Source organism: Athene cunicularia (assembly GCF_003259725.1).
Source record: "Athene cunicularia isolate RWA chromosome 23 unlocalized genomic scaffold, athCun1 chr23_part2, whole genome shotgun sequence".
NCBI classification, from domain to species: domain Eukaryota; kingdom Metazoa; phylum Chordata; class Aves; order Strigiformes; family Strigidae; genus Athene; species Athene cunicularia.
Window position 1 is genome coordinate 148,056 of NW_020799131.1, and position 12,913 is coordinate 160,968.

General features: G+C 57.0%; 1 protein-coding gene across 1 annotated transcript; it reads left to right on the top strand.

Moving 5' to 3' along the window:
* The first annotated feature begins 198 nt into the window (after nt 1-198).
* On the top strand, nt 199-7,280 carry RCC1 (regulator of chromosome condensation 1). The gene is made up of 9 exons (XM_026863452.1): nt 199-487; nt 1,500-1,687; nt 1,979-2,158; nt 2,245-2,341; nt 3,397-3,519; nt 3,736-3,891; nt 4,237-4,356; nt 4,767-4,919; nt 5,817-7,280. Exons 1-9 carry the CDS (start codon nt 415-417, stop codon nt 5,990-5,992), a joined length of 1,266 nt encoding a protein of 421 aa, XP_026719253.1. The 5' UTR covers nt 199-414; the 3' UTR covers nt 5,993-7,280.
* The last annotated feature ends 5,633 nt before the right edge of the window (nt 7,281-12,913 follow it).

Consider the following 12,913-nt stretch of genomic DNA (forward strand, 5'->3'; position numbering starts at 1 on the left):
GCCCCGCTGGGGCGGGGGGGTGGGACATGCGGTGTTGGGGAGCGGGGTGCTCCTTGCTGCGGCCTCCCCCCCCTCCCCGGGGCCGTGTTCCTGCGTGGGGAGCGGCCTCAGCTGGGGGGGTCGACAAGCAGGGGCTGGAGCCATCCCCGGTGTCATTCCCCGGGCTGCCTTGACGTGAAGGGTGGTGGGGTTCATGCCCACGTGAGAATGGGGACCGTGGATAAAGCACGCGAGAAAAAAAGCCCCACGGGATTCCCCCAAAGCGGGAGCCGAGATCGGTGCTCAAATCTGAATTCAGTCATCGGTCCCTCAGGTGATCCGAGGTGATTTTTAAAGCGGGGTGGGAGGGGGAAACCCCGAACAGCTGGCATGGGTGACCCCAGCGGTGGCTCTGGTGTTTAGGTCCGAGGCGCTATGCCAGGGAAACGCACTGCAAAGAGGAGCCCGGTGTCAGAGGAAGAGTCTTCTGGAAGGAAGAGAATTAAAGGTGAGAAAAACCCCCTGGGAGTTTTCCCTCCCCATTCCCAGTGACCTGCTTTAATGGAAGGGTTGTTCCCCCAGTGTGTTCTATACGGTGTGTAGAATCACAGACAGGTTTGGGTTGGAAGGGACCTTAAAAATCATCTAGTTCCACCCCCCCTGCCCCGGGCAGGGCCACCTTCCACTAGCCCAGGTTGCCCAAAGCCCCGTCCAACCTGGACTTGAACCCTTCCAGGGAGAGGGCAGCCACAGCTTCTCTGGGCAGCCTGTGCCAGGTCCTCACCTCCCTCACAGGGAAGAATTTCTGCCTTGTGTCTAATCTAAATCTGCCCTCTGTCAGTTTAAATCTGTTACCCCTCATCCTGTCCCTACACCCCTGAGTCCCTCCCCCCTTTCCTGCAGCCCCTTTCAGCCCTGGGAGGCCGCTCTAAGGTCTCCCCGGAGCCTTCTCTTCTCCAGCTGAACCCCCAACTCTCTCAGCCTGTCCTCACAGGAGGGGCTCCAGCCCCTCCAGCATCTCCGTGGCCTCCTCTGGCCCCGCTCCAGCAGGTCCGTGTCCTTCTGCTGTTGGTGCCCCAGAGCTGGACCCAGCACTGCAGGGGGGTCTCCTGAGAGCGGAGCAGAGGGGGAGAATCCCCCCCTGGCCCTGCTGCCCACCCTGCTCTGGGTGCAGCCCAGCACACCGTTGGCTTTCTGGGCTGCCAGCGCACGGTGCTGCCTCACAGGCAGTTTTCCACCCACCAACACCCCCAGGTCCTTCTCCTTGGGGCTGCTCTCAGTCCACTCAGCACCCAGCCTGTGTCTGTGCTGGGGATTGCCCCGACCCATGGGCAGGACCTTGCCCTTGGCCTTGCTGAACTCCATGAGGTTGGCACATCCCACCTCCAAGCCTGTCCAGCCCCTCGGGATGACATCCCTTCCCTCCAGCGGGTGACCACACCACACAGCTCGGTGGTGTCAGCAAACGTGCTGAGGGTGCTCGATCCCACTGTCAAATCTGTCTTCTTTCTGCCCTGCAGTCTGCCACCCGTCCCACCACACGCAGCCTGGCCTGGTGCTCACTCTGGGGCAGGGAGATGTCGGCCAGCTGGGCCTGGGGGAGGACGTGATGGAGAGGAAGAAGCCAGCCCTGGTGCCACTGCCAGAGATGATGGTGCAGGTGGAAGCTGGAGGGATGCACACGGTGTGCCTCAGCCAGACAGGAAAAGTGAGTGCGGCGAGGAGGGGGCAGCACCCAGGGGGGTGTGGAGAGGCTGAGCTGCACTTCTCAAGCTCTGGGATGTGTCCTGGAGCTGAGGGGCTGAATTAGACCCTGCTCTGCCCAGGCGTGGAGCTGACTCTAGATCTGGGCATGAGCGTGGTCTCCGTGCCATGGCCCACACACTTCTAGGTCATCAAAGGGATAATTCAGCCTTGTGGGTCCCTGTCCCCTGGCTTCACACTCAACCTGTTGCCCCTCCGGGTGCCCTCCTGACCAGCCTGCTCTCTCTCCCTACAGATCTACACCTTTGGCTGCAACGATGAAGGTGCCCTCGGGCGCGACACCTCGGCAGAAGGGTCGGAGACCACGCCAGGGCTGGTGGAGCTTCAGGAAAAGGTGGTGCAGGTCTCTGCGGGGGACAGTCACACAGCTGCGTTGACAGACGACGGCAGGGTTTTTGTCTGGGGCTCTTTCCGGGTACGCTGGGTTCTCGGATGCTGGAAGCTCTGCTGGTGGTTGCTGCTTCTGCCACTCATGTCCCCACATCTTGTCTCCCCACGCAGGATAACAACGGGGTGATTGGCTTGCTGGAGCCCATGAAGACGAGCTCTGTCCCTGTGCTGCTCCAGCTCAGCGCACCCGTTGTTAAAATTGTCTCAGGTGAGCCTGGTCCCGGGGTGCACGTGGGTCAGGCTGGTGCCCGGGGCTGTTGCAACCCTCGGGAGAAGGTGAAGGTCCATAAGGTCCTTGTCCTCCCTCTTGGCTGCTTTGAGCCAGGTACAAGGGTGTGCTTGCTCTCCTCTAGCTCCTGAGAGAACAGACCTTGTGTTTCTCCTTGCACCAACGGTATTGTTAATATTTTACCCAATCCAATGGAAAATGCCTTACGAGAGTGCCCTGACTGTGACCCCACGGGGTCAGAGCACTCGCCTGCTTCTAGACTTAGAGAAGCTGAGCAGAGCACCCAGGGAACTTGTCCAGGGTGAGCTTGGGGCAGGGGCTGTGCCCCTAAACATTCCCAGAGCAACTTCTTTGAAGTTTCAGCTGGGGAACCAGATCAGAAAGAGGGAGGTCCTGGGGTTTTAAGTTGTGCCAGAAGCTGGTGTCATGGTATTCAGTGCAGTAAACCCCACTGAATTCTAGAAAGCTGGAGAGATTTACATAGAATCCCAGACTCATCCGGGTTGGAAAAGCCCTTGAAGCTCCTCCAGTCCAACCACGAACCTCACCCTGACCGTTCCCAACTCCACCAGATCCCTCAGCGCTGGCTCAGCCCGACTCTTCAACCCCTCCAGGGATCCCGGGGACTCCCCCCCTGCCCTGGGCAGCCCATTCCAACGCCCAACAGCCCCTTCTGCACAGAAATCCTTCCTCAGAGCCAGCCTGACCCTGCCCTGGGCAGCTTGAGGCCATTCCCTCGGGGCCTGGTGCTGGCTCCTTGGCTCCAGAGACTCATCCCCCCTCTCTGCACCCTCCTGGCAGGGAGTTGCAGAGGGCCAGTAGGTCTCCCCTCAGCCTCCAGACTGAACCCCCCCAGTTCCCTCAGCCGCTCCCCAGCAGACCTGTGCTCCAGACCCCGCCCCAGATCCGTTGCCCTTCTCTGGACACGATCGAGTAATTAAGTAATTAATAGATGTAGGATCTCAGCCCCTGGGTCTTGCTGGGTTCCTAGCACATGACTCCCTGCTTCCCTCCTCTCCCTCATCTCCTCCCAGGGAACGACCACTTAGTGATGCTGACGATGGACGGTGACCTCTTCACGTGTGGCTGTGGCGAGCAGGGCCAGCTGGGGAGAGTGCCGGCGCTTTTTGCCAACCGAGGAGGAAGGAAGGGGCTGCGTGAGTTGCTCTGGTGCTCGGAGGCGCGCGGTGCTGCATCCTTTGGCCCCAGCTCTGTGCTTTGCAGAGGAACAAAGAGACCCAGACTTTTTTCCCCCTACTTCTTAAGGGCTCATGTGTAAACCGGTTCCTTGAATTCAGTGAGCTGGATCTAAGGGGGGAGGAAAAGGGTGTAAATCATTAATCCTTGCGTGACACCTTGTCTCCTGCTCCCAGAGCGCCTGCTGGTTCCCCAGCGTGTCCCTGTCAGAGGCAAAGGCAACAGAGGCAAAATGCGCTTCCAGGACGCCTTTTGTGGGGCTTACTTCACTTTTGCTGTCACACAGGAGGGACACATCTATGGATTCGGCCTCTCCAACTACCACCAGCTGGGTGAGCTTCGCTTCACGTCCCTCCCGATCTCCTGCTTTGGTCTGGCTGCAGAGTCCTCCCTGGGCTGGGGGAGTGGTTGCTGCTGGGTTCCCCAGATCCTGAACACCAAGCACCCACCAGACACACCAGAGCTAGAAATTGGGGTGGGGATTCACCCTATATAGCTCTGGGTTTAGATCCCAGTCCCTGCAGCTGGTGGGTTTGAGCAGAAATTTGATTTTGGGGGGGCTGTGTTAGTCTCTGGTGGGTTGAGCCGCAGCGGGGACGGCTCGGTGCCGTTGCCTGGCCTGGGCTGCCCGTGCCTACGGACCTGACCTGCCTGGGTTTATGTGTCCCACCCCGCAGGGACCCAGGGCACCGAGCCCTGCTTCTCCCCACAGAACCTGACGTGCTTCAAGAACTCCACCAAGTCCTGGGTCGGGTTCTCTGGCGGGCAGCACCACACCGTGTGCGTCGACTCAGAGGGTGAGCGTGATGGGCAGGCTGGGGGTTGCACAAAGGGGGATGCGGGAGACCCCTGTGGCCCTTGTCATGACTGGGGAGGTGTTGGGGTGACGTGCTGGAGCCCTACAAATCCTCAGTGTTCAAGGCAGCAAGAGTGGAGTGAATTTTCAGCAAAGGTCAAGGAGGATGACAGGAACTTGGCGTTACTTGTGAACTCTGCTCTTGCAGGCTCGGTCTGTGCAGGCACCCACCCACTGTCTTGATTTTGGGGAGCTCAATGGTCTCTGTCTCACCCTGCTCCTCCTTTTTTGGGATCTAGGCTGTGGTAGGGAGAAGTGATGCTCCCCTAGGAGCCAGACCAGGGCAAGAGGGTCCTTCTGTGGGCTTCTGCCCTCCTTGAGTCACCTCCTGTGCATCTTCTTGTGCTCCAGGTAAAGCCTACAGCCTGGGCAGGGCAGAGTACGGCCGGCTGGGCCTCGGGGCAGGGGCGGAGGAGAAGAGCACACCCACAGTCATCCCGGAGCTGCCCAACATCTCTTCTGTCGCGTGCGGCGCGTCGGTCGGCTACGCCGTCAGCAGTGACGGTGAGTGCCGGGGGCAGGAACGCTGCCGTGTCCCCTCCCCACCCCTTGTCCATCCGGGACTGGAGCCAGGTCCTGGCACTGATCAACCACCCAGCCCGGAGGCAGCTGGGCAGCAGCTGCTCAAATATTTTTGTGGGCCTTTGGCAGCGAGGTTTGTAACAGGGTGTTGATCAGGAGAGGGTTGTTGGCCTCCCGGTGACCCTGACACCCTGAACTCTGCTGCTGTGAGACCTCTGTGCTCTGGTGCTGCGGGAAGGAGGGTTTGTGGTGGGACAATGAGAAGCGGCTGAGGGAACTGGGGGGGTTCAGTCTGGAGGCTGAGGGGAGACCTACTGGCCCTCTGCAACTCCCTGCCAGGAGGGTGCAGAGAGGGGGGATGAGTCTCTGGAGCCAAGGAGCCAGCACCAGGCCCCGAGGGAATGGCCTCAAGCTGCCCAGGGCAGGGTCAGGATGGCTCTGAGGAAGGATTTCTGTGCAGAAGGGGCTGTTGGGCGTTGGAATGGGCTGCCCAGGGCAGGGGGGGAGTCTCCGGGATCCCTGGAGGGGTTGAAGAGTCGGGCTGAGCCAGCGCTGAGGGATCTGGGGGAGTTGGGAACGGTCAGGGTCAGGGTCATGGTTGGGCTGGAGGAGCTTCAGGGGCTTTTCCGACCCGGATGATTCTGGGATTCTATGAATGGGTTTGGTTTGCTCCCTGGGGCTCAAACGCTGCTGTGGCTGTGTGGTGAAACACCTCTGAGTTTCCATGTGTGGTTCCTCACTCCCCTGCCTGGCTCTCTGGCCCCCATTGCTCCCCCCCCCCACTGCTGGGTGTGAAGTCCCCTCGGGTTTGGCTGCTGCGTCCCCTCCCCACCCCACAGTCATTTTTTTGCCTCAAACCCCACATCACCTCCATTGCAGGACGAGCGTTTGCCTGGGGCATGGGCACCAACTACCAGCTGGGCACAGGGGAAGAGGATGACGTCTGGAGCCCCGTGGAGATGACGGGGAAGCAACTGGAAAACCGCACGGTCCTGGCCGTGTCCAGCGGCGGGCAGCACACGGCGCTGCTGGTCAGGGACAAGGAGCAGAGCTGATGAAGCGACACCGCGTAGCCGAGCCCAGCGGGATCACAGGACCCCCGCACACCCCCCCCCCACCTTCCACCCGTGGCGGGTGACCGGTCTCCAGCTCTGGTCTCCTACCGACAGCAGTGGGGAGGGCAGGAGGCTCCCGGAGCCAGGCCCCGGTGGCATGGATGTGGCTGGAGCAGGACTCTTCAGGGACACTGGTGGTTTTTTTTCTCCCTGCAAGTGTGTGTCTGTCTTCCCGTGGTGCCTGGTGCTCTATTAGCTCCCCCGGGTTGGCTTGGTCCTAGACTGATCTCAGTACCGTGGCTGGATGGGTTTTCCACTTCTTCTTTGATTATTTTTGATTTTTTCTGGCCCGGCAAAGCTGAGGGCCTTGTTCATGATGCAAAAGTCTTTCTGAGGTCCCTGTGTTCCCCATCTCTGGGCACTGCTCCATCCCCTGAACCTAAACATCTTTTACCTCTTGGTAAATTACCAAGGTTTGCTCTTGTTTTACTCTTAATTGGGCTTGGATTTCTCTGCTGCCACCAACCAAACCCCTCTGGGCTCCTTCTGGGGGAGCTCTCTCCTCTCACCCCCAGCACTTATGGCTGGGAGCCTGTGCAGGGGAACGCTGCTGGACGATGCCCGGCCTGTGCCACACACAGAGCTGTGGCTGCTGGAACAGGGCTCCGGCCTCCCACCCGTCACCACTTACAGATCTGAGCCAAAATCCTCCAGGCAGCGGCACCGGGAGCAGGTTCCCCCACCCTCCTGTCCGGAGCAGCTGCTTCCAGCGTTGCTTTTTGCAGTCCCAGCCACTCTTGTTCTTTCCTGTTGCCTTTGGAAACCCAACAAAATCCATCCCACGGGTGGGGACTTTGTTATTTGAATTTTTTCCTCTTTCATTTGTTGAGGAAGGAGCTTCATTTGCTGTTAGGGCCTCACTGAGAAGACAACCAATACCCAGCTATGCATCAAATCGCTCGAAACAGTGGGACTCCCTCAGTGTCTCCGGTCTTGGTCCAACTGCTCTGGCTCCCCGTGCCCGGCCTGCCCCATTTTCTCTTCCCGTGCTGCCTTCTGGGTGCCTGGACTGAGAAGGGGGGTCTGTGAAGGTTCAATTTTATATGTTAAGTTACAGCAATAGAGGGAAGGGGGTGTGTGTGTGCAGGGCGGGGTGCTGGGACTTGTACAATGGCTCAGAATAGATTAAATTTTTTTAAAAGAAAATGTAAAGTATTTTGGTTGATTGAGGAAGAGAGGGGAAAAAATGTAATCTTTTAACGTTTGGAATAAACTGAGTTTTGATAAACCCCGGTGTTTCCTGTGGTTTGGAGGGGTGGGCAGCCCTCCCTCCATGGGCACGGGCCTGCTCTGGGATCCTGTTTCAGGGTGGTGGGGCCAGAAAGGGCTGCTCGGGTCCCCTCCTGCCACCTCCCTCCATCAATCCTGACCCGTTCCTGTCCCCTAGCTGCCATGGGAGCCGCGGTGCTGGCCCTGGGGAGGGGAGCCCAGGGCTGACGGAGCCTCATGACGGGAAGATGGGGATGGACCGAGGACACCTCGGCCTCCTGCCACCCCTAGACCGTGGTGTGGGACCAGTTCTCTGTGGCCACGGTGCTTGGGGACGGGGCGAGATGGGTGCCTGCTTTGTAGGGGTGCGGGGCCACCCTTGGGTGCTGCTGTGGCTCCAGGCGTGTGTACATGGGTGCACACTGCAGTTGTGGGACGTGGCCGCGGGATGGCAGCAGGAGCAGGGGACAGAGGGACCTCGGGACTGGGAGGAGTGGGGCAGGGAAAAGGGATGGTCCCCATGGGACCCCCGCTGTCGCCGTGGGACCCCTATTCCTGGCAAATTTGTGTCTCCCGAGGCACAGCTGAGCCCACGGCCACGGATGGAAGGTGTCCCGGCACGTCCCTGCCCCGGGCTGGGCACTCGGAGCTGAGCTGGACACGTGTCTGCTCTGGACAGAAACTGGCACTGACAGCAAATTTCCACACCCTGGTGTGACCGGACCCCCGGTGTCTGTTTATTCTTAATTATTTTGAGAGGCAGAAGGTTCCTTAATAAGCCTCAAGCTGTGGGTGGGCGAACGTTCACTAATATCGTGGCTGATGCTGCTCCCTGGGGACCATCACCCTCCATTTGATGCTCCTCCATCAAATGTGACCTGCTGATGCTGGACACCTAATGGGGAAATTCCTCCTTGTCTTGGGCCTGATTCCCAACGATGAGCTCAACGGTAATGCCTAGTTTTCAAAAAGCAGCACTGGTATTTTTATATCCCTTCCAGGGAAATAACCCACCCCAGTCTGAGTTGCTTTGCCACCCTTTTTCCAAGCCCATCGCCTCCTCCGTGATGCAGAGGGCTGTGCTAGGCTCTGCAAAGCCCTGCTCTGGCAGCTGCTTTTCATCCATCTTCCTGCCCTTTGCTTTGAACCTCACTGCCCTATTTATAGTTACAAAAGGCAGAGAGACATAAAAAAAGGAGATGGACTTCTCCAGCGTTGGAGCGATGCTGTCAAGCCACGGGGATGGAAGGAACAGCCCCTCACTCTGCGGGGCTCCTGGTGCCTGGACGGAAGGAGGTGGCTCTGTCCCCATCCGGGTTGGGGTTGAGGATGGAAGCAAATGGGTTAAATTGTCAGTTAAACCGGGCTTGGGGTTTGGGGAGTTTGAGATGTGGGTTTTGATGCATTTTCTGGGTGGTGTGAATGTCTCCCAAAGAAGTTGGAGGTGATGTGCTGTTCAAAACTCTGTGGAAAACGGTTTTGGGAAGGGCAAAACTCACCCTGGTAAGGGCTGGACACACACACACACACACACACACACACACCCACACACACACCCGAGGCATTGCTGGCAGCACGGAGGGGAAGGGGATGCACAGACCCGAGGGACCCAACCAGCCTGGTCAAGGCACCACATCCTGGCGACCGCCCTGTCAGCAGCAACCTGGGGCTGGCTGGGGTTTGGCTGTCCCCTCCTCGTCACCCCTCTGGCTGCCACTCCCTGGGGTTGGCGTCCCCGGTGGGTGCAGCTCCGCTCCCAGCTGCTTTCTCCTCATCAGCTTGGGGTAGCTCTTCCCGATTCCTCCTTCCCAGTCCCACCGTTGGACAGGGAAGAGTTCCATGATGCACAACTGAACCAAGAAAAGCCGGTGCAAGGGGCCAAGCTAGTACCTGGGGAGGGTTTTCCCCAGAGAACTTGGCCCGGTTGCTCTGGTTGAACCAAGAAGCTCCTGTCCCTCTGGACCAGGATGTCCCCACAGGGGTGCAGCACCTCCGGGCACACAGCAGAAGGCTGGGAGGATGGAGAGGATTCTTCCTCCCTTTTGCCAAGCGGGATTTTCCTTCTTTCCTTGGCTGCCAAAAGCCTCTTGCTCAGTCATCCCCTATCGCCTCGGCCTCTCACAGTGGCTGGGCTCCGCTTCCTGAGCACGGCTGATAAACTGAGAGGAAACACCTGCCCAGCATCTTGGCCAAGGGCTGGTTCGTCCCTTCTGGGTCACACCCACTCTGGGGCAGGGACACCCTTATGGAGGGGATGGCTCATGCTGGTCCTGCCCAGCCTCCCAGGAATCCCTATCCCAGTGCTTCCAGTAACTCTGCATCCCCTTAGCATGGGCAGATTTTTGCATCTGTCCCCCAGGTTTGGGCAATATCTTGCAGCACAAGCAGCTCCTGGCTGGTGGCACCATCCTGCATGGTCCCCACAGGGCCAGATCCTGCCCTCCTCCATCTGCAGCTGGGGACAAAACCCTGATCGTTCCCAAATGGGATGGAATCGTTTCCATCCACCCGTCCTCGAGGAGCTGGTCCTGCTACTGGCAAGGGGGAAACATTCCCTCGTGACTAGGGACCCCGTTGGTATTTTCAAGAAAGAGGGGAAAAAAGGGCTGGGGAGAACAATAGAGTTTAAAATATTCGGAGCTGATGAATCAGCTGACGTTGTCTTGGGAGCCAGAGTGACACTTCAATGGGAAGTTGCTGGAAATTGGGGGAAGGATGAGCCCCCGCGCAGAGGGGAGAGAGTGGGTGAAGGAAAACAGCTTAATTGAGAAAAGGGAAACGTCTCATTAATGAGGTTTTGTGCCGGCAGAGGGAGGCGGTGGTGTTTTGGGGGCTGAGGCGGATGAATTTGGGTCCTGTGATGGGGTTCGGGGGGGACCTCTGGCTGTGCCAGGGTCTGACCTCGGTGCACGGCAGAGGTTTTCCACCGCTGGCACAGCCGGACCTTCTGCCGCTGCCGGCGGGTCCCCGCAGCTCCGATCCCGCGCTCCCGGTCACCATCTGTTGCTATTCGAAGTGCTTTTAATTTACAGACAAAAGATGGGAACGTGGGATTTGGGGCTTTTAGCATCCTGGAAGATGAGCTCTGGTGTTGTGAGACTCTTTTGTCTCTGGAATAAAAGCACCTTGTGTGTTGTTTGAACAATGGGTGGGGTTTTCGTTTTCTTGGGTTTTAACATGTTTTTTAGACGAAAAAAAAATAAAAATCTACCTATGCAATGCTGATGCAAGATCTGCTGGGAGAAAATTGCGTCTTCGAGAGGGTTTGGGGGATACTGAATTGATTTCTTGTCCTCCTTTTCCTGCCTCAAAGAGGAAATGAGCTTTAATTATTGCCAAGTTGCCTGGTGGCAGGGCCGGGTGGTTTTCCCTGGGAGCCGCTAATTAAACAGGCTGCTGCAGCCGGTCGGGTCCTGAGGGTCTTTAATGATGGGGCTGCAAGGGAAGGAGAGAGTTTGGTCATTGCACCGGGCGGTCTCGCCTCCCTGAGTCCTGGCATTAAGGTCAGGAACCTGGCCAGTATATCCCAGTACAACTGGGGTGTGCAATGGTCTGGTGTGGCTCCTGATAGAGGAGCGTGTTGGGTCTCCAGGGGACGGGAATTGGGTTCAAATAGTGATGTGTGGCGAGCTCTGCCCCCTCCCAAAACTGCTGAAGTCCTGGTTCATCTCCTTTAACGGGTCAAAAGTAGGGAAAACTTCTCTCCCAGCCCGGAACATCCCTCTGGAGCTGGGGAACAGGAGTCCGGCTCCTTCCCTGCGTGGAGGAGCCCCAGTGGTCCCCTGGGCCACCAACCAGCCCCCCCATGGCCAGTCCCTGGGTGCTGCATGTTCCTCCCAGTTCCGCTTGCACTGGGGAAAAAAAACAGCACAGGTTGAGCAGAAATTGTAACTATGAAAGGAAGGGGGGAAAAAAAAAAAAGTCTGAGTAATTATTCGTAGTGGTGGGTTTTTTTTTTCTTTTTAAATGATGAATTGCAAGTCAAGAAGGGTCTCTTCAGGGCTGAGAGCCTGAATCCACCCCGGGCTGCTCCAGAGCAAGGGTGGTGGGAGATATCGCCCGCATCCTCGCCAGGAAAGCCGGATTTACTCATTTCCATATGCATAATAATGCAATTAGGAAGTCAGCCTAAACCTTCGGTGCAGACAAAGAAACAGGCGGCTTCGTAATTAATCACACGTGTAAGAATAAAGCCTGTTACATTAGGTTCATTATTTGGTGGATTAATTGAAAAAAAAAAAAAAAAAAACCCACCACATTTTCTCCAGTAGCAAATGTGTTATTAGACTGCAAAGACGGTCCCTGGAAATAGCGTGTAGGTGCGTGGCAGCTCCCATGTGCTGGCACACGCTGCTGCATTATTCACTGGGCTGGATGCTGGTTTAACTGGGCTGTGAAATTGCTGGAGTCGGTGCCTGGATTCATTTTCTGAGGGCGCTGGGTGATGGAGAAGGGTCTGGGAAGCAGCTTTGGAGTGGTGCTGGAGCAGCAATGCCCCTGCTAGAACCCACCCCCAAAGCTGGAAATCTGGTTTTTGCATCCACCCGGCGCTTTTTATGCTTTCCCCATTCTTTGGGAACTCATAAAACACTTCACAAATTGATACGGCAGAAGCGATAAATACTTTAAAATCCAAAGTCTCATTAAACAAGAGCGGAGTTACAGACTCCAACACCCCTTTCCATTGCGTTTCCACTAAATCCTCATTTGCATTTAAATTACAAATGTAATTTGGGCCGGAGTTTGAGCTGCCGGGCTATTAAAATAAAACTGTATCTTGATGGCGGGCAGCAGAGGGACGCCTCGAATGCCACTGGTGCGTTGAAAAGGCTTTTGGTTACCAGGGCTTGCAAAATACCCTCAGCTAAAGGGGCTGGGGCTTCCACGAGGGTGGGTTTTTCCCACTACGGGAGAGTTTTTACAACTTGAATCTAGAAGTAGTTCCTCTCCCATCACTCCCCAGAACACCACCCTGAGCCGGACCCTGCTCATTTTCAGTACCCGAGAGACAAAGGAGAGCTGGAAACTGCTTTCTGTCTCTTATTTTATTTATTTTATTTTTTTAAGAAAGCGTGGTTCCTATACAGAAATGCTGCTGAAAGCCCAGAATCATGAAGGCCGGAGCTGGAAATAGTGGCAGAAGCATTTTGCGAGATCCCGGTCGGTGCCGCAAACAGGTTCAGCAGGAGCCTGAGCTCCACCACGCACTGAGTCGTGGGGGGCTGCTATAGCGGGGGGGTGGCATGGGGTGGCCTCAGCTATGGACAGAGAGATATACATAGAGATATACATATATATATATATATATATATATATAAAGTACCCAGAGAGCGCCCTCGAGCGCCCCAGCTGCGGCATGACTCTGCATGGGCAGACGCAAACTCCCAGCGGTGGTTCTCTGGGTCAGGATTTGACCCCCCGTTTCCCAGCCTGAACGAGGAGCTGGTGGAGCTGGTTTTTGAGTGGGTGCCATTGCGGGGAGAAACTGGATCAGCCCTGGAGTGCCTGCTGGGGTGCTGCTGAAACAGGCAGGTGGGTGATCCTCCAGGTCCGTGTTGTCGCGAGGGCTGTGGTGAGGAGTTTGCCATCAGTCTTATGTTCCCCGGGAATATTATTCTTTTTTTGTTTTGGTTTTTTTTTTTTTTTTTTTTT

Bases quoted from the DNA above. Each gene is read 5' to 3' on its own strand.
- RCC1 (XM_026863452.1), top strand. From the start codon at position 415: ATGCCAGGGAAACGCACTGCAAAGAGGAGCCCGGTGTCAGAGGAAGAG. The intron at 3,520-3,735 runs GTGAGTTGCTCT...TCCTGCTCCCAG, and splicing joins AGGAGGAAGGAAGGGGCTGC to AGCGCCTGCTGGTTCCCCAG. The intron at 3,892-4,236 runs GTGAGCTTCGCT...CCCACCCCGCAG, and splicing joins CTCCAACTACCACCAGCTGG to GGACCCAGGGCACCGAGCCC.